This window comes from Antechinus flavipes, chromosome 2 (genome assembly GCF_016432865.1).
Source record: "Antechinus flavipes isolate AdamAnt ecotype Samford, QLD, Australia chromosome 2, AdamAnt_v2, whole genome shotgun sequence".
NCBI classification, from domain to species: Eukaryota; Metazoa; Chordata; class Mammalia; order Dasyuromorphia; family Dasyuridae; genus Antechinus; species Antechinus flavipes.
In genome coordinates this window covers 350481663-350503540 of record NC_067399.1, presented here as the reverse complement: position 1 = coordinate 350503540, position 21878 = coordinate 350481663, and the positions used below count along the sequence as shown (strand labels likewise).

The following is a 21878-nucleotide window of genomic DNA, read 5'->3' as shown; positions in this document are numbered from 1 at the left end:
AAAGATATAGGAGCTTGAACTAATAGTTATTTGATTTGTTATCATGATTTGAACAACTACATTGGCCAAAAACTTTGACTTGTCACATAAGATATTTTTTTTCAATTTAAAATTATTGATATTTTGGATTTTATTTATGTTGGGTTTCAGGGAAAAGCAAAATGTCATCCTCCTTCCTTTCCACCCACCAATAAAAATATAGGTCCTTTTAGAAATATATATATAATCAAGCAAAATATTTTATTGGTCATGCGTAAAAGAAAAACATGAACTCTAGGCTGCATACTTAGAGGAAAGTAAGTGGCCTGAAACCTACACGGAAATAATTAGGACAGGAAAAGGAAAACATTGAATCTATTATTGTGAACCAGTAAAGTTTCCCAGTTGATTGATTGAGACTAAATTCAGCAGCAATCTACAAGTATTCAAACACCGGTCAGGAACTTGTAGAACTCAGACCAAGGGCTCAGCAATCAGAGTTTACCCTCACTGAGACCACTTTGGGAGTACTGAAAGCTTCATGCCTACTTGACTGAGATCCAGAATGACATAGCTCCCCAAACCTTCCATATTGCCCAAGAAAGCAGCAATAAAAACAACCCAGACATTTCCTCCAGAAATACAGAGCCTAGCCCTAATATCAAATTTAAATTCAAGAAGTTGGCTGGAAGAATACGTAAACAAGCTAAAAATAAAGTCACACACTGATGCATTGTTGGTAGAGTTGTGAATGGATCCAACCATTCTGGAGAGCAATTTGGAACTATGCTCAAAAAATTGTCAAATTGTGCATACCTTTTGATCCAGTAGTGTTACTACTGGGCTTATATCCCAAAGAGATATTAAAGAAGGGAAAGGAACTTGTATGTGCAAAAATGTTTGTGGCAGCCATTTTTGTAGTATCTAGAAACTGGAAATTGAATGGATACCCATCAATTGGAGAATGACTGGGTAAATTGTGGTATATGAATGTTATGGAATATTATTGTTCTGTAAGAAATATCCAGCAGAATGAATACAGAGAGGCTTGGATCAATTTACATGAACTGATGTTTAGTGAAATGAGCAGAACCAGGAGATCATTACACATTTCAACAGCAATACTATATGAGGATCAACTCTGATGGAAGTGGCTATCTTGGGCAAGGAGAGGATATAGATCAATTCCAATTGATCAGTAATGAAGAGAACCAGTGAAAGAACACTGGGAAATGAGTGTGGACCACAACATAGCATTTACACTCTTTCTGTTATTGTTTACTTGCTTTTTGTTTTTCTTCCCAGGTTATTTTTACCTTCTTTCTAAATCTGATTCTTCTTGTGCAACAAGATAATTGTATGAATATATTTACATATATTGTATTTAAGAAATACTTTAACATATTTAACATGTATGGGACTACCTGCCATTTAGGAGAGGGGGTGGAGGGAAGGAGGGGAAAAGTTGGAACAGAATTTTTTGCAAGGGTCAATGTTGAAAAATTACCCATGCATATGTTTTGTCAATAAAAAGCTATAATAAAAAAATAAAAATAAAAAAACAAAGTCATGAAAAGCTTTTATGATAACAGGGATACTCAAGTCATATTAAATGTAGAAGAATAGAATGACTCCAAAATCTGTACAAATAAAGCCTCAAAGAAAAACGACATAGGTATAAATTCAACTAGAATTCCTAGGGAAAAAAAGTGTTTAAAAAGTAATCTCATAAAATTAATGTTAGGAAAGAAATGGAAAAGAAATGAGGACCAGGGAAGAAAATTAGAAAGGGAATTAATAGCGTGGCACACAGTGTAGGTATATAATGTTGCCCAAGGAATTCCTGAAATTAAAATGGACCAAATCGAAGCCAATGTATCAATGTGACAAATATATATATATATATATATATATATATATATGTATATATATATATATATATATACACACATATATATATAAAATTTACTAAAAAAAAGGAAGAAAAAGTATTTTGAAGAAAACTAACCTGGAAAACAGCTCTGGGGGAATCAATAGACTAAATGCCATGGCCCAAAAGAAAAACAAACAACCCCTTCCCCCTTTTTTTTTAATAAAGCTTTTTATTTTCAAACCATATATATAGATAATTTGATATAGACCCTCACATAACCTTGTGTTTCAGATTTTCTCCTCCACACCTCCTCCCATAGATGGCAAGCAATTCAATATATGTTAAATATGTTAAAATATATGTTAAATCCAATATGTATAGACATTTATACAAATCTCTTGTTGTACAAGAGAAATCAGATCAAAAAAAGAAAGTAAATGAGTAAGAAAACAAAATGCAAGTGAACAACAAAAAGTGAGAATGTTATGTTGTGATTCACATTCAGTTCCTACAGTCCTCTCTCTGAATTTAGATGGCTCTCTTCATCACAAGATCATTAGAACTGGCATCAATCATCTCATTGTTGGAAAGAGTCACATTCATCAGAATTGATTGTTGTATAATATTGATGTTGTCGTATACAATGATCTCCCGGTTCTGCTCATTTCATTTAGCATCAGTTCATGTAAGTCTTTCCAGGCCTTTCTGAAATCATCCCGTTGGTCATTTCTTACAGAACAATATTCCATAACATCAATATACCATAATTTATTCTGCCATTCTCCAATTGATGGGCATTCACTAAGTTTCCAGTTTCTTGCCACTACAAAAAGGGCTGCTACAAACATTTTTGCACATGTGGATTCCTTTCCTTCCTTTAAGCTCTCTTTATAGGCCCAATAGCAACACTGCTGAGTTAAAGGATATGCACAGTTTGATAACTTTTTGAACATAGTTCCAAATTGCTCTCCAGAATGGAGAAATCCATTCACAACTCCACCAACAATGTATTAGTGTCCCCAAAAAACTGGTTTTTAACATATCCCTGAGACAGCCTACAAAAAAGTATACTGTTTGCTATGCAAAGGCAAATTGTTTTACTTCTATTGGTCTCTGATGAAAATTTTTTTACCCATCTTTTAGAGCAACTGAAAAGCCCGTTTTTTGCTGGCATCCCCTGATTTCAATTGCTTTCTTATTAATTACCTATCTTTTAGGGACCATTTTCATAGACATAAGGTTTGGTAGGGGGAAGGGAAGGAAGACTGCATAAATCTAATCAAAGTCATCTCCTTCATCTTCTCTTTTATCATCTTTATGAGGTCTATTACAAACAAATCCCCATCTTAGCTATTTTAAAAGGAACAAAGAGCATTCCCTGTCTTCAGTGCTAATATATTTAGTTAACTCAATAAAAGTAAGTTCTCAGAGAGGTCCCTTAGTCTATGAAAGTTGCAGGGAACAGAAGATCTCTTGCAGAAAGCATCATTTACATCATTTACTATGTCTTCAGAAGCATCCAATGACTCTTCAGTTTTCCAACTGAATTTTTGCTGTAATCACTAGCTCCTTGGTGGAAAGAATCCCTAACAGCCTGTTCCTTTTGAAGGGAGTTAACCTCTGCTTCCTGGAAGCAGTAATTGGATAAACCTGGAACTTTCTTAATATTTGTGGGAGTTCCCCCATCTCTGATCTAAAGCTGTTCTTTTCTCTAGAGAGTTAAGTAGAATAAACTTTTGAGATCCAGTTCCTCAGGCTGAGTGATAAAGGAGATAGAAGTGAAGTCAATGTATAGTTGAAAAGAGATGAAGAGAAAGAGAGTTGGCAGAAATGTTGGAGAAAAATGGAGCTCCTAGTGAGATGGGGGTAAGTGGGAAGCTACATACAAAACAGCTATGAGGTAACCTTGAATTGGAAGCAATGATTTTCTGCAGGGTATTGAGGTTTTTCAGCTGAGTTTTTTAAAAAAAACCCCAGGGATTCCAACAGATATTTTGATTTTTTTTGTCTATTTGGTCTTCTAACCAAGCTGAGGCCATTCTGCATGCTGCAGTGTAATGTTGGTTTTCTGGAGGTCTCTGGACCAACTCGTTTCAGTTGAATAATTACCAAGAGAATAGCAAGGTGTTAAAGTCCAAATACTTCTCCTTCACAATCTAGTTTCCTGGCCTGGGGCCCAGTGAGTATAAACCAATCACTATATCACTAGGAAACCATTATTTGTTGTAAGATTAATCAATCATACTGAATTTGGAGAACTATTAATCACCATGCTAAACTAGATAGCCATTGTTTTATCAATTCCACTGAGTTAACATCTTGTAAGAATCCTTGTTTTAAATACAGAGTTCTGGCCCATAGCACGCAGAATATGAATTGACTCAGGTTGTTGAAATGCTTGATGCTAAATATCTGTGTAAGAGATAGAGCTGACGCCAGAGCCTTTTTTTTTTTTTTTTTTTTTTTTTTTTTTTAAAAGACCTTTGGGCAAGATGTATAGTTGTGAACACATAAGGTAAACTGGCTTACCGATATATCCCAATTACAGGTATGCTGCTCTATTGCTGTCCTGTCACAGCATCCCAGACCCTTCCATCAGCTGGTTTTTCTCAAAGTCTGTTTAACTTCATGTTCATTGTTGACATTATACATCTCATCCTTTGTTATCTCCTTTTCTTTTCAATCTTTTCCAACATCAGGGTCTTTTCCAGTGAGTCCTATTTTCTCATTGTGTGCCCAAAGTATTTAAACTTCAATTTTGTATTTGATTTTCCAAGTAAATAGTCTGAATTAATTTGTTTAAGAAACTCATTAGTTTCTTTAGCCAGCTAGTTGCATTAGGGCAGCTAGGTGGCACAATGGATAGAACACCACTCCTGAAGTCAGGAGGACCTGAGTTCAAGTGTGTTCTCAGACACTTAACACTTCCTAGCTATGTGACTCTGAGCAAGTCATTTAACCCCAATTGCCTCAGGAAAAAAATAATTAATGAGAAAGATTGAAGGAAAAAGGAACAGCAGTTAATTGATGTTGGGCTTTCTGTCATGCTTTGAGTTATCTCATTATTATTATCTTATCAATAATTCATTCTTTGGAATATTCCAACCTGTATAACTATTTTTTTTTGAAATTATTTTAATTGCTATTTTCCATTTGCAATGGCATTTTGTTTAACCAGTGTTTGATTTTAATTTTCTCTAGAAATATTAAGAAATATATTTCTCTAGTCTCAAAAACCCTTTTCAGATTTGTCCCCTTGAGTAGATGGGTTGTCAGGCTTTTCTTCAGGAAAAGAAACAATGAAAATACTTCAGATAGTAGGAGTCAGTATTTTAGGTTCTCTATGACAGAAAAGCCTGCTCTTAACCTAGGATACAGATTGTGAATTAAAGCATTTCTGCTCTGTACAACTGCATTTTGATAGAACAGTGCAATCCTGTTATGTATAGCTGCAACTTTTTTGAATCAATTGTTTTAAAAATAAAGTCTTTTATAAATTAAATGAATTTGAGTCCCTATTTTATTAAAGTATATGGTTATATATAAAGTATGTAGTTTAACTTATTGTTCTTTATAAAACATTAAATCACCATGTACCTTACTAGAATACAATTTAAAATATTTTTTTAAAAATTTAAAAAATATTTAAAACTATTTCTCATAGTTTTAAAATAAGACCTCATATCAAAAGCATGAAAATCTAACATTCTTGCAATTTTATATTTATATCATTTTATGATTTACATATTTATGATACATAAATTATTAAATATTACTTATCACATATAATAGATTATAAAATTATTAAACATATAATTAGTAAATATATTATAAAATTATTAAATATGAATATATATTTATGATATATAGAAATTTATATCAATTTATATCAGGCACTTATTATTTTATTGATCATGTGATAGCTGATTGTTTTTCAACATTTTCTTTTCTTATGTTCTACGTTCTATGTATGCTGGGAAGGGAATTATTTTTACTTTTGTCTATCAATGCAATCCCCTCTCCGCTTCCCTGAAGTTTTTAAGCCCTTGATGGGCAGGGGCTAAAGAAAAAAAAAATTTCCCCCTCGAGGATCGGATTTGGTTTCAGCTGCTCTGGAATTAGATTTTGAGAATGAAATTTAATGAAGAATTTCCCTTCTCAGTCTTCCTCCCCCCACGCTTCCTCCTGAGACTGCGTTAGAAGGCAGACCCGGACAACCCAAGCCCGTAAATGTTTTCCCTATGCTATTCTTCAGCTAGAGGTTCCAGAGAACTGGCGGAAGAGGCACGTGCTGCGTAGAATTTCCCAGAAACCCCTGCAGCCTCCGGAAAAAATTACTGGCGCAGGAGGCTGCAGTGGATTCGGTTCCCGGCCACAGGCCGACCCTTTGCAGATCATGGCTCTGGCCTCGTTTGGTTGCTCTTCCCTTCCAGCGGTCCTGGGCACCCCCACGGAGCAGGCGAGCTTCTTTGGAGTTTCGAATAAGAGTGTGCAGAGTGGTCGACATACTTAGCACCCCCGTAAAATGCAGCGATCGCTACGGAGTAGCCGGGGCTTTAGGGCGGCAGGAGACTGCAACTCGGCAAAAAGCAGGGAGGGAAGTGGGTTGCGGAACTGAGCCCGGGAACAGCGGAGACCTCCAGAGGCTCCGTGCTCTAGAAAAGTTCGACCGGCTCCTGGGAGGTACCCGGTACACGCGCACCGTTCCAACGAGATGTTGTCCCGAAAAAAAACTAAGAATGAAATGTCCAAATCGTCAGAGGTGCAGGGGAAATACGTAAAGAAGGAAACGTCGCCTCTGCTGCGGAGTGAGTCCCTGGCGAGTAGGAGAGGGGGCAGGGGTGTGGTGGCGGCGCGGAGCAGCTCAGAGCCTTCCTCGGTGAAGTGAGGGCTGTGTTCGATTGTCTCTTCGGTCCCATCTGGGCCTAAAGCCTGAGATCCTAAGGCTTTCCTTCTGCTCGCCCTGCTGAGGCAGGACTGGGAGTTTGCGACCCCCGGGGAGGGTGGAGAAAGAGCGCTTAAAGCATATGAATGAAGACTGAGATGGATTTAGGCGATTTTGCGGCCTGGGACTCGGGGCTGCCGGCGGCAGGCGGGAAGGGGATGACCAGGAGCAAGAGCGGCAAAAACCTCTCCTGGTGTCTGTCACCAGCCGTCCCTTACTTTTGACCAGGAGCGAAAAGGCCTTCGTATAACTCTGGGATTTGCCTGGTTGCTTCCCCGTGTCTCCTTGACTTTTTTTCTAAGAGCCACTGTTTTTAATTATGTTTATTTAATTTTTAGTTTCTTTTGCTAGCATTCTCTTTCTAAAAATTAATTAAAAACTTACTATATATAAGAAGAGATAATCAAAATACTTTTCCCGTTTGGGAAAGAGTATCATGTCACCCTATATCCATGTTGGCATTATTTTCACTTATAGACTTAATTTAATAATGTTAATTATGAAGCTTCAGAGAAATAGCCATCTAAAAGTTTAAATTGTAAGTGGTTTATAACTAGTTGCAGCTTTTTAGACAAAAAGCTGGGTTTGGTAATGGAAGGCAGAGGGAAGAGGGGAAAGCCAGTTGGATATACTCAGATATGGGAACTTCAGAGTTCTTGGAAATTGATTCTTTTGTGATTTATGGCAAGATAAAGAGTATGATGGTCTTTGTGTGTGGCTAAAGTGGAATTGGAGGAGTTTGGACATGGCACACTAATAGATTGAGAAGTTTCGTTGTTATTACAGTCAGTAATGAGGTGTTCTAGTATGAGGGCAGGAATTGGAAAGGAAAGTTTCTGAGCCTGAACTCATTGAGGAAAGAAGAGGAGTATCTTCGAGGTTTATAGATAATAGCTACTAGGGTTTTGATTGGGTAGTAGATGTGGATTGTATGGACCTCAAAGGAAGATAATTTACTTTGATGCTGGTAGGGGGAAGAATCTGGAAGTTGTGGTAGGGAATAAGGAATATTCTAATTCTTCCTCCATGAATCTAGGGGAATGTATGGAAATTCAGCTTGATCTGGAAAGGGTGATCAGAGAGGGAGCCAAATTTCATTGAGAGCTGGAATATTAGAAATGGGAAAGAAAAATATTTAAGATGAAACCATGTTTGTTGTAGTCCAGGGGGCGCAGTGGAATGGATATTTTGTTGGGACTTTGGGGGTGGGGATTGAGGAGAATGGGAATGAAGAATTGGGACTCGGGAATGGATTGGGTTTTGGATAATGACCAACAGTGATTCAGATTCACTAGGATATGGAAGGTGTGAGCAGGTTTTTTGTTTATCTTTAAATATAAAATTTAGAAAGATTTTAAAATTTCAATATTATCTTGAAGGAAAGTGGAGTTATTTCATATATTTGGGGAATTCAGAGGAGGGAGCAAGCTCTTAGATCAAGTAGTGGTGATACACTGCTTTCCCAAAGAAGGAGAACAGTCTGGAAACTTGAGTCTTCCCGCTCCTCAGTAATAGGAGACATTTCTAGCACTCACGTTTTTGGTGTGAGGAGTCAGTGGTTATAGCTATTGTATTGATATATCCTTTTCAGAAGTAGAAACCACTGATTTGATATCTGTCCTGGTATCTTTCCAAAGCAGGAGGTGGAAAGGGGTAAATGTTAGAGGAGGTGATTGGCAGGTGGCCAGAGAGCCTGTTTGTATAAGCAGCATGGTATGCAGGCTGTTAGATATAGTTGGATAGATAAGTTTGCCAAGCAGAAGTTTTTGAAAAGAGGAAGAAAAGATCAGACATGTAGTTTATGAATGTAATAGTGTCACTTGTATAGAAATTAGAGTGGGAAGAGACCAGTCAGAGACCAGTTAAGAAGCACATTAAGATGCTGTTTTTATTTTTTCAGATGATGAAGTCCAGAATTAAGTAGATGACCAACTTAGAGAAGTGCTTAAAAAAGGTTTTGGGGAGTTAGAATTGATAAAATTTGGCAACTAATGGAGAATTAGACTTTAAAAGTCATATACTTTGTGCTAATACTAGCATTATGGCTCCCCTGCTGTAATTAATAGGAATTTTCCCTTAGAATGTTTTATTCTGCTCCTAAATAGATTACACTGAAGATTTATAAAGCTTCCACAGTAACTCTGAAATAGCGCAATTATCTTCATACTCTCTTATAAGTGAGGAAACCAAGATTCAAAGAGGCTTAGTGATTGTTCATTATCATGTAGCTAATAAATCTCCTTTTCAGTTTGAACCCAAGTTTCTTAAGATTCAGTGCTTTTTCTAATCCATTTTATCACAGAGAGTAAAACCTTCACCTAAGACATACACTATTGTTTTTAACCAGTTGCCTTCAACAGCAATAATACTCTTCGCAAAGCAGAAAAAAAACTGCAAAATCATTTTTATTGGGATTTTACAAGTGAGATTTTGGCTGATGAAGTAATGACCATTCCAGAATTGTGTCAAAATAATCTATGTGGTTTTCATCTGGTATATGAGCAATTCCTAGAAAATTTTAGGTAATTTTAGTTAATTCATTAGCAAATGTGAACATATTTTTGAATGTTAAAAATATTTTAGTAAAGTAATTTTACTAAAATAAACTTCAAACCAGGAAAAAATTTTATAATTATCCGAATTTTCCATAAGTCTTATTTTTATAAAGGTCATTGCATCAGGTAAAAGGAAGCATTAGGAGTCTAAAGGTTAATACTGTTGTAAAACTTGATTTTAAAATTATTTTGTAATTTTTCATAGTGGTATATTTTTTCAGGCCCTTAGGCTCACAAACCAGTCTAATTTCAATAATAACTTATGATTTGTTACATACACTTACTGTGCTGTCATTCAAGAATGTATGAAATAATAATCATATCATATAATTAACCAATTACTTACATTGTTACAATTAGTTTTGATTTTTGATTTATTGCCCCACAATGGGGAGTGATAAGAGAAGTAAAATTAGGATCATTGGGAAGAAATTCCAGTAAGGAAGATTATAAAAGAAGAAATGGGAAAGAAGCTATCCAACAGTGAAACAGGTAGCCACATTAATAAATTTCCTAACACTGGAGCTCTTCAAGTAGAGGCTGGCTGATTACTTGAGGACTTCAGGGTTGATAAATTTTATATTCTGTTTGGTTCCTTCTGATATTTAATTTCTGTGACTTATTTTCTATAATGTTCCTATCACCCATTGAGGCCCAGTTTTTCAGATCTTCATTTGGATGCCTTAGCTTATACAGATCTTTTTTCTTTGGCTGAGGCATTTGGGGTTAAGTGACTTGCCTAGGGTCACACAGCTGGGAAGTGTTAAGTGTCTGAGATCACATTTGAACTCAGGTCCTCCTGACTAAAGGGCTGGTTGCCAAGTGTCTATAAATCACAAACCAATTGTAGACTTAATTTGATGTTAAACTGCACTATGTAAGCTTAATACTGTTAACAAATTCTAATAATGAATTTTTTCAAAAGCAAGCAAAAATTTTTCCGAGCAGATATTTAGTTTTCAATTAATAATAATTTTTGGACTTTAAAAAAAATTCTGTTTAGTGCAAGTGACTTTATGAAAGCCATTATTCTCCTTACATTTGTGTTGAACTGTAATTTTTCTTTCCTTTCGGTCATTGTTTCAGATTCTGCTTTTGAACTAGTTCAATATTTAATAACAGTTTGATATGAGACTGGAGTTTTAAATTTTTATAAAGTTACTACAAAACTTTGTGAATCAAACCCACTTTGTATCATCTTTTACTTGCATTGGCTCCTGTCATTTACATTTGTATTTTTAAAAATCATCTTTATCACAAGGTGGAGAAGAAATAGATTAGATTGCAGTTTGTCTGAAAATGATCAGGGAAAGATTTTGATGGATTGTAAACGAGTCAGCAATATAATGTGGTATTTTAAATTTTTATCCCAAGTGCCCAATATTGTTACTGCCTGGCACATTAGCTACTTAATAAATGCTTATTGGTTATTTTTGTTCTGTCTTTCTGATTTTTCATGACAAAAACTGAGCAGTTCCGATTTTTCCCTCATCAGCTATATTTATTCCATTTACTAGAGCAGCAATCCTATATTTATTTTGATCCCCTTATTTTCCCCAATACTTTTCTTTTAATACTAAATTTTTCTATTTTGTTCTAGCTAAGAAGGGCATGTCTTCTTACGGGTTTCATCCCACTAGTGATTGGCAAGGTGGCGTTGACCTATTATGTGACCCAAGTTGGTTTATGTTGTTTAGTCCAATTTCCCTTGGACACCATGGTTTTCCCTTTCTAAGGGCTCATTATATTGGTGTTGGGTTTAGTGCAGACATTTGATCACTTTAGTCCATAAAGAACCACTTTAGTTCAAAATTCCAGGGTTTAATAAGAGTTCCTCTAGCCTCAGCTTTCTTTGTAGAAGGGAATACAGGTATGTGCCACATCTGTCCACAGTATATTTTTTTAAAAGATTCTTTTTGTTATTCTTAACTTCCCTTGCCAGTTGGAAATCATTCTTTATTTTACTATTCCTAATGCCATCCATTTTAATATCATATTTTTTACTGATGTCATTTCTTTTTATATTACTCTCATTTCTAAATCTGTTCTTCCTCACTTTGGTATCTTCTCTTGCCAGCCTTCGAAAAAGTTTTATAAATAAGGTTTAAAAAAGTTCATCAAATCCAACAAATCAGCGTATTTGTTTATATTCAGGCCCCTATCTCGACAAAGAAGTAGGGAAAGTACATTTTCTTAAATCTTTTCATGAAAAAAGTTTGGTTATTTTAAGTGCACAGTGTTCCTGATGATCTTTTATGAAATGAGGTAATATTTGGAAAGCTCTTAGCACAGTGCCTTGCACTATGTAAATGTTGGCAATTATAATTAGCTCTTATTTAAAGGTCCTTTTCAGTCTAAATCTGTGATCTTTTGAATCTAATTGTAAAGTCTACCTTTGGATTTAAAAAAATCACTTCACAAATATAAGTTGGGGAGACATAACTGGACAGAAGTTATTAAAATATGTGAGCATTTTAATGGGCTACAAAACTAATGAGTCAATGGTGGGATGTGGAAGCCAAAATAGTTGATGCAGTTTTGGATTGCATTGAAATGCATAGTTTTTTGAAATAAGTAGATGATAGTCCCACTGTACTCTGCTCAGTTCAGAACACATATAATGTATTACATTAAGTTTTGGATGCCTCAGCTTATACAGATCTTTTTTCTTTGGCTGAGGCATTTGGGGTTAAATGACTTGCCTAGGGTCACACAGCTGAGAAGTGTTAAGTGTCTGAGATCACATTGGAACTCAGGTCCTCCTGATTAAAGGGTTAGTGCTCTCTCCACTATGTCACCTAGCTGCCCCTACGAAAGTCATTTTTAAGCTAGACATTAAAAATGTGTAGAAATTGTAGCTAGAATTTCAACTGGTTGTATTTAGCTTTAAGAAGAAAAAAACTTAAACTGGGAGAGACATGTGTAAGAAAAATTGTTGTTTGATTCTAGAAGGCAGACATTTGGGTTTGTTGGTCAGGAAGAATTTCTTCACATTTAGAACTATCCAAAAGTATAATGGTTCTTCTTGGTTCTCCTGTGTAGGGAGTCTTCAGGTAAAGGTTGTCAAGTAAAGGCTTTGTTAGGTCTTTTCATTTCTGAAATTCTGTGATTCTTGATCCCAGAGGATATAACTAGGACTAAGGGATGGGTAAAGAAAGATATTACTAGTGGACAGATTTTATCTTATGTGGCAGAAATTTATAACATTTAGAATTCTCCAAAACTGGAATGGTCTATTTCTGGAAATACTTGGTTCCCTGGAGCTGAGGCAAAGATTGGTTGATTACTTATTAGGAATATTGTAGGGGCATTTCATGCTATTAGTAAGATGTGGACAAAATGCTCTCAGAAGTCCTTTCCAATTCTTAGAATTTTTAGAATTCAAATTATTATTTTTTTTGATATACTAAAATAATGTATTTGCTTTTGTGAATCAATTCAAATAGCCCTTGTTAGAGCCTAGTCTTTCTGTGTTTTGAAGTAGTAATTTTGTTGTTATTACAGATCTCATGCCTTCATTCATCCGTCATGGTCCAACGATTCCAAGACGAACTGATATCTGTCTTCCAGATTCAAGCACTTATGCCTTTTCAGCTATTGGAGATGGAGTGGTTTCCAGAAATCAAAGTTTTCTTAGGACTCCAATTCAGAGGCCACCTCATGAAATCATGAGGAGGGAAAGCAACAGACTATCTGCACCTTCCTACTTTGCAAGGAGTTTAGCAGATGTCCCTCGGGAATATGGTTCTTCTTCTCAGGGTTTTTTAATGGAGGCCAATGCTGCTGTTGAAAATGGTGACACTAGTTCCTCTTACTATTTTTTGGATAATTTTTTCAATGGTCAAAGGAGACAGTTGCCTGGAGATCGTGTACATGAAGACTACAGATATGAATACAACAGTGATATCTTCCAAAGAATTCCACACAGTCAGGGGAGGCATGTGTCAGGTGATTCAAAGTACAAATACTGCATGTGTTTTTATTCTGATTTGCCTGACTGTTTTAAGTATGGTAGATATTCTGGTCTGGGCTCACTTGGGTAGGAACTTTGGAACTAATAAGCACTCTTTTGGAGATCATCCTATTTAATCCTTCAATATTACTAACCAACCTTGTAATATGTCATTCTTCCTTACACAGAAAAAGTTGGAAAGAAACTCAGTTTCATTCATTGTAATATGATACAGTCTTAGTATTACTGCTTCCCAACTTTTTGTCTCATGCATAAACCAAATCCTAGATGAGCTAAGTACCACTTTACTTTCAGTAGTCGAAGGTTTGGTTTTTCACCCATTCTTTCTTTTCTTAACATTTCTCTGCTATAGATCCTATTGATCAGTGGTTCTCAAAGTGTGGTGCAGTGAATCCTGGAGGGTCTCTGGAATCCTTTGAGAGGGTCTACAAATTCAAAATTAGTTTTTTTCTTTATTTATGATAAATATCTATTATGTAACCCATATAAACAAAAACTCTTTGGACATATTCTCAATAGTTGTTAATACCTTAAAGATACTGAGAAAAAGAGTTTGAGAACCATTGCTATTGATACTTGATCATTTCTCTCCTTCAACCTCCCCAACTTCAGTCTTGAGACATCATTTTGATAAGTCAAGGACATTTTATTTTGTTAGTGTGGGTACTTCCTTTCCTGATACACATAATCATAACCCCTCTCCCAGTTAGTAAATGGTTTTCAAGATAAACTAAAAAATTCATTGTCCTGTGGCCAGACTTACAATAAACTTTTAAATTTAGTGAGGCTGGTATATAGTAGGTGCTTACTAAATACTTTTTGACTGTCCTTGATTTTCAGACTATAGACAGTTTGTTAAGACATGCCATCATTTGTTCTCTTCTGGGCATAACTTTTAAGAACTCTTAAGTCACTTCATGTGATGATGAAGTGTCATAATATAATTTTAGTGGAACTGCATATTAACCTGATATTTTCTCCCATGAAATTTCTTATAATCTCTAAAGTATGGAAATTTTCATTTTTAGAGATTCAGAGATCCAGTATATAACAATGTCATAGTACTAAGATGATATCAATTAATTAATTAATAATTAATAACAATGTCATATATTAATAATTCATAATCTAGAGAATCATATTCTTCTATCATTCTTCCTTTTCCTGCACATTACTGCTTTTTAAACTTACTCATCCTTACCTTAACCTCCAATCCCTCTATATCTCTGTATTTTCCCATGCCATCATCTTTCCTCTGGGCATATTCTACTTTTCCCAATTTTGACCCTTTTGTTAATGACTCTGTACCATCTTCTACTCTTGCCTCTAGCTCCTTTGTTCTATTCCCACATATGTTGTATTATCTCTCTATCCATTTTTTTAAACTAATATGCTTTAGAATACATCTTGTCATTCAGTTCTGCTCACTTATCTAATATGAACTGAACCTTAACTGTTCAAAATTCTAAAAAAAGAATTTTGTTTGCTATTTAGTTGATCTTATGCTCAGAAGAGCTAAAACCAGAGCTTCTGGTAGATCCAATCACAACACAACTTTTTGCTAGATTATACTGTTTATGCTTTTGGCTGGAGCATGCATTTTTTTTTTTTACTTAGTGAAGGAATACACACACACACACACACACACACACACACACACGTGTTTCTAATTTTTTACTGATTCCTACAAAAATTTATAATAAAATTAAAATAAGAATTCTAATTTTCTCTGTTAATCTTGAAAAAATTCCCTACAACTTAACAGAATTAGAAATTGACAATTAAGAAATTAATATCTTTCATATTTTTATTAGAACTAATTAACTCAGCATATCAAGATATATGTATTTGGATTTTGGGATATGTATTTTCAGAGAAGGTTCTGTTTCCTATGTAGATAAATAAATGTATTAACTGATGGGGCTGAATTCTCATTATCAAAATTTTATCTTCTGAAGCAAATAATCCACAATAATTCTTCCATTTCAACTTTTTACTAATACTAATTTCAACTTTAATACATACATTTCCAGACTAGAATACCATTTCCTGGGGTTGATAAAACCTTAAAACCTCAGTTACCCATTTTTGTTATATTTATGTATAAATATTGTATTTATGTAGATTTATGTGATTATTATTTTATCTAAAAACTATTTACCTTGTACTTTTGAAATTTTAATGTAAGCACTTAAAATCATAATGTGAATTTAAGAAAATCTTAAGAAAATGTCTAATATGACAAAATCTTTGAAGGTCACTTAATAAATTTTTATTATGAATAGGCACTCATACCAATGTATACATTAAATCTCAACATACACAGTTTTTAGAAATAAAATATATTCTGGTCACATTAGGGAACTTCCACCTCAGAATGAATGTACCAATAGTTGTTTAAGTTATTAGTTGGTCAGATAGCTAACTAGCTTTTTATGATAAATTATCCACTCTACAATTTCTGCTCCAAGATAGTAATAAAATATGTCCTTCATTTTTGGAAAATTGGCAAAGACATGAGTGGCATGTCTATTACATAGAAAAGCAAAGTAATTAAAGAGTTAAAGGGAATTTCTGCACTCTGATTTCTGTTATATTGGGAACTTAAGGTGTCAGTCAAGAACAAACTTTTTTTTTAAATAGGAAACACAGGCTTTAATATAAATGTTATCTTTTTAATCTTTTTGAGTTACATACCAGATACAATGTTATTTGCTGAGCTAGCTTACATAGTAAATTTGTTTTATTTAATCAAGTGCTCATCTTTTAATAGTTTGAACAATTGGATGACAGCTAAATTCATTTTCACGCAAACTTGGGAAATAAATACATACATATATGTATGCATACTTACATACATACATATATACATATATGTACAATTTTTTTCCCCCTTTTGGTTAGAGCTTAGATTTTTGTTTTGTTTCCCATATTCTGTTAAGAGAAAATGTAACATTTTTTCAGGTGTACATCATGTGTCTTGGAATTGTTCTAGATCATTGTATTGAGAAGAACTAAATCTATTGAAGTTGATCATACATAGTAATTTTATTTCTCAGAATTACCTTAAACTAGTCAGTACTGAGAAAGATCATCCTGCTTGAGTGAATTCCATTGCCATAAATTGGCAAGCCTTTAGATAATATTAATTCATACATATCCAGACTAGAGTATCTTTTCCTGGGGTTGATAAAACCTTTAAAAACCTTGGTTACCCTTTTTTATGTCAATTAATATGGGCATATATGTAGAAAGTCAAGGAATAGAGGAATAAAGAGTCATGTTCTCTGAAGTAAAATGAGAAAGAAGTTCAAAGGATTTAGTACTTGAGAAAGGAAAGTGGAAACAGTCCTAGAGATATTTTGTAAAATTTTAAAAATAAGGAAAATAACATTTTTTTCACATCAGGTTATAAGATGTTGTACCATTGCCTGCTCGCCTTCTAATAAATGATCATAGCAGTTAGAGTCAATATTAGTTTTAAGGATTAGATCTGTTCAGGGTTATATTCCGTAAGCTTCTTATTCTACTTTCTACTCTCCCTAACTGAGCTTTGCAGAATTAGTGTTTCTGGGTTGCAGCTCCTGGTAGATTTTTGCTACTGAAGAGCCATGGCCAAACTAGCTGTTGAAGCTTGATTAAACTTCCATAGTATAAAGCTGCTATGTGTGCTTTGGAATGTAATTTCTATTTTGGATAGGTTCTAGAGGTCATGGAAAATGTCTAGTCCCCATCTTAAATTATTCATGTGACTTGGCCACACATTACTTAAAAAAACTTTTACACTTGTCTGTGTCTCTATTTGAATTTCTGTTCTCTGTTGAACATTAAAAAAAATGTTTCCATACACTTCTTTTTCTGGCTTAACTATTGCTAACTCTCTTGCACCCAATCTCACACTTCAGGTTTGGAGGGATTAAGTAATGTGTTTGTTATCATGTTTCTCCCTTCAGTCTTCATGAGTTCATCCTATCCAAGATTTTTTGAAATATTCTCTTATCATTTCCTACAGTGTAATAATATTCTATTACTTTCATATACTATAATTTGTTCATTCATTCTTCAATAGATAGGCACTTCCTTTGATTGAATTCACCTCCCCTCTCTCCTCCTCTATTTAATCCCTGCTTCAGAATCTGGGAGTATCTTTTCCTTGAAGCTGTTCTCTCTCCAGTATTCTTCCTTAGGCCTTGCTTTCTTTCCTGATGATTTTGATGAAGTTCTACCCTATTTTTTCTACCTTAGTAAACTGTTTTTAACTTATATTTTTTTCCCCTCTTTGAATCCTGACAACAGAATCCATGCCCATGTTCTCTGTTTTTCTTATATAAATTGCTCTCTCTACTCTGAAAACATTAAGGGATTCATTTTTTTCCTACCCCGGTTTTCCCTTTTTGAATATTAGGCCTGCATCATCATATAGATTCTTTCAGGTGCTCACATGCACTTACCTTTCTAGATTTCTATTCCATCTTCAGATAGTATTTCAGTGTCACTTCTTGGTTCTTCTCTTTTTATTTGAACATTTTATATTTCATTAAAGATCTATTTTTCCAGCTATGTTATTCTTAGTATTAGTTATTCTTATAGTTAGGCTATAGTGTTGCCTTTGGAAAATTGTATTCCAAAATGTCCTGTTTTTTTTGGATGGTGGGAGTTAGAAGTTGCCTGGTTTTGTGTGATTCTCTTGGTATCTCTTAACTCCTTTTAGGGACACTTTAATAGTATTTTTTTTTCTTTAATGTGGAAGCTCTGAAATTTGGTTATGTTCCTGGGACTTTGATTTTAGGCTTTCTTTTATGAGATGATTGGTAGATTGTTTCAGTTTTCACTTTGCTCTCTGGTTTTAAAAATCTGGATAATTTTTATTTATATTTTTTTGGGTCAAGACTTAAGTATTTTTAAATTATTTCTCCTTGACCTGTTTTCCAAGTCAGTTGTTTTTGGTATCACATATTTTATGTTTCCTTCAATTTTGTGCCAATATTTCCTATTATCTCATGAAGTCATTGATTTTTGTTTGGATTATTCTAGTTTTTAGGGAGTTCATTACTTGGTAAGATTCACTACTTTCCCTTTCAGGCTCTTTATATTTCTTTTAATTCTTTTTTCCAGAGTTTAAAATTTCATTTTATTTTAATTTATTTAGGTCTCGTGGAAAATTTTTTCCCCCTTTTTGCAGTTGCTATGGAGTTACCCTCTCCTTTTTGGGTATCTCTTGATATATATTTTTATACCCTTCAGTTTCTTTTTTGCTTCATTCATCTGTCCTTTAATTCCTGAATTGGGATTCTTTTTCAGAGCATCTCTCTTCTGAAAGAGTCTGCATGTATATGGGGTTTGTTTGTTTGTTTTTTTCACTTTCAAATGTACTTTTTTTTTTTTTAAACTTTCTTCTTTGTTGATGTTATATTATTCTACTTTACAAAATCTAGAGCCTTAAATTTCCCCCTTGGCATTTAAGATTCTTTCCACCCCCCCCCATTGAAGCTCAATTTCTCTTTTCTAAAGGAACATTTATTATTCTTGACAACCTGGAATTTAGAGCGGAATACCTTGTTATTCATTTTTTTCATCCTAGAAGGGATAAGTTATTTGGCTATGGCAGAAACAGAAACATCTCATACTGTTTGCAAGTCTTTGTAGAAGTACCTTTATTCTTAACTGATAGAGCTCAGCCTTGTTGAACTACTTGTGGGTGTTTATATCTTATTTCTTAACTACTTCCTTAAGACTTTTATAAAAGCTACTATCAGCTTTTAACTATATTAAAGCCAAACTCGTCCTTTCCTTTATCTCACTAACCTTTTATTTGTTTCACAATTTCTAGATTTAATAATTTTTAGAGATTAATTTTAAGTAGATAAATTTCTGAATTGACTTATATTCCTTGCTTGGTCATAATAGAACTCATCTGCATTGTTCTGGTACCAAGTCTCCTGCAGAGACCCTGGATTTTGTGCTGCTCTTAATCCTCTGCCCTGCTGCACTCTGTGGGGAGCTGTTTGAGTGCTTAAGCATTGATCTGATCCTATGGCCTACTCAGATTTTAGTGCAAGTTGCCTAGGTGTCACACCAGCCAAATGTTATGGCTTCTCTGGTACAGCCTTGGGCCCTTTGACATCCTGCCCTTGTCTCTGCTCAGTGTTATCAAGGCTTCTATCATTTCTTCCTATGAAGGTCTGGATTACTTAATAGTGCTTTCTCTTTGATTTTCTTTATTATTCCAACTGGTGCATTTTTAGAACTTTATAAGAACATTTGTGGGATATCTGGTCTTCTGGTCCTCTCACATTTTTGCTTTATTTTAAAGCTGTGATTATTCCTAATAATCAAATTATTCAATATATATTTCAGTTGCTTTTTTTATTTTTCCAATCTAAAGTACTAGAATTTTATGAGGTTTTGTCCTTGGAAAATAGCCACTCTAAAAGCATTGAACTTGGTTAGGTAAACAAATATTTGACTCCCAAAGCAAAAGCCTCCTTTGGAGAGACCTTGTCCTTGAGCTGTCCCCCTTGAGGCTCTAGTTTCATAACAACAAAGTTGAACTCTATAGAAAAGATTTTTAATCAGGATAAACAATTCAATCTAGAGGACTTATTTATCTGACCTTTGAGGAGTATCAGTACAAGAAAGGAACAGTGTCTTGAAAGATACCCCAATAGTTCTGTTATCCATGGCTGAGAACTGAGATTTATTTCAAGAAAGTCCTATTGGTGTAGTACCAGAGTATTTCTTGTCCATCTAGTCCATGGACATGATTTGAGAATATAATGTCCAGAAGATGATAAGGAATCAGGGACTCAGAAAAATTTGACACATTATGTGAAGATGATACTTGTGTTTTATTGCATTGATCAGAATTCTAAAGTCTTTCAATGTTGTTTTTCTCCATAATGTTGACATGGAATAAATTGTTCTTGTAGTTCCACACAATATCAATTTAGGGATCCTCTGGATTTGCCCTCAAATTATTTATTTCATCATATAAAAATATTTTTATTGATATGTTGGAGTTTTTTTTTTTTTTAATATCTTGGATATTTCTTAACTATCCTTTCAGCCCTTTTTTCCCATCAAATATACAAAATATTTTTTAAAAATATAAAGAAATCAGGAAAACTTAAGCAATTTTAAAATTCAGAAAATCTGTGTCATATCCCCTGTGTAGAATGGGCGTATTTTCTCATATCTCTTCTTTGGCGAAAGTCTCCCCCTTTGTAGATTTATGACATTCTGTTTTTTTTTTTTAAATTATTCATTTGGAAGGGACACTTAGATGTTTCATTCAATTTTGATTGTTTATTGGTTCTTCTGGTTTATATCATTATAGTTATTTTAACTTTTTTTTAAACTTTATTTTGTATTAGTTCATGTATATATTTCTGTTTCTCTGTATTAATTCCATTTGTCATTTCTTAAAGCACAGTAATATTCCATTATATATGGATACCACAGTTTATCTATTCCCCAATTGATGGGAATCTATTATGTTTGAGTTCTTTTTGGTATCACAAATATTTTGATGTATATGGTGCTGTTTTTCCTGTCTTTTAAGTGTAATCTTTGGAGATTTTAGTCACTTTATCTACATAATTCTAGATTGCTTTCTAAAATGATTGTATTGACTGACAGTGTTACCAATAATGTACCAATTTACTTAATTTTCTTTCAAATATATAGATGCCATGTTATTGTTATGTACGTATTAAGAATTGGTATTTCTTTGTTAGATATGTTGTGTTTAAATATAATAGAATTCCTGTACTTATGTCTTTATTATATTTTTATTTACTGTAGCATTGTCTGAAATAATCATTGCTCTCTTTACTTTTTTTGAATTTATTTGAAGCATGGTAGCTTTGTTTCATCTCCTCATTTTTATAAATCTTAATAATAATTTATTCATTTATATAACACTGTGTGTAAGTCATGGTGCTAAGTACAAGATAGCTTCTATTATCTTCGATTTATGGATGAGAAAACTGAGGTATAAATAAAGCAAGCTAGTGTTTTCTATTTTATGAGTGAGTTAATCCCATTTATGTTCATGGTTATTATTGTTAATTAAATTTTCCTTTATCTTCTTTTGCTTTTTCTTTAGAAGGTAGTTTTGCTAAGTCCCTTACATTTTTTTATTTATGATTTATAAATGAAATGACTTGTTTCTGCTCTATTATAGCTCAGCTCTTCTGCCCTCAACTCAGTCTCAGGATTTTGTTCTTTAATTTTGCATTTCTTTTAATCCTCCTTTTATGTACCTTGCTTTATAACTTCTAAGTTTGTCTTCCTTCACCTATCCTGCTCTCACTCTTAATTTGTCACCTTGTCTTAGTCCTTTCCTGTTTTCCTTTTGAGTTCAAAGTAAGTGGTGATGATGATAGTAAAAAATTAACATTTATGTAAGATTTATTATGAGCTAAGCACTGTGCTAGACAGTTAATGATTATTATCTCATTTGATCCTCACAACAACTCAGATTAATGGTAATATCTCCATTTTATAGTTGAGTAAATGGGCATACATGTTACTGGTTACATGATCCTGAGT

At 34.0% G+C, this 21878-nt stretch overlaps 1 protein-coding gene across 3 annotated transcripts in view; it reads left to right on the top strand.

Moving 5' to 3' along the window:
- Positions 1-6200: 6200 nt before the first annotated feature.
- Positions 6201-21878, top strand: part of SAV1 (salvador family WW domain containing protein 1) — a 58816-nt gene continuing 43138 nt past the window's right edge. Inside the window, exons 1-2 of one of the 3 annotated variants that reach the window (XM_051978045.1) lie at positions 6201-6660; positions 12857-13300. In XM_051978045.1, coding sequence (XP_051834005.1) covers positions 6567-6660; positions 12857-13300 — 538 coding nt within the window. In that variant the 5' untranslated portion in view covers positions 6201-6566. Of the gene's footprint in view, positions 6661-6702; positions 7336-12856; positions 13301-21878 lie in introns of those variants that run through there. The other 2 variants (XM_051978043.1, XM_051978044.1) reach the window with 2 other exon arrangements.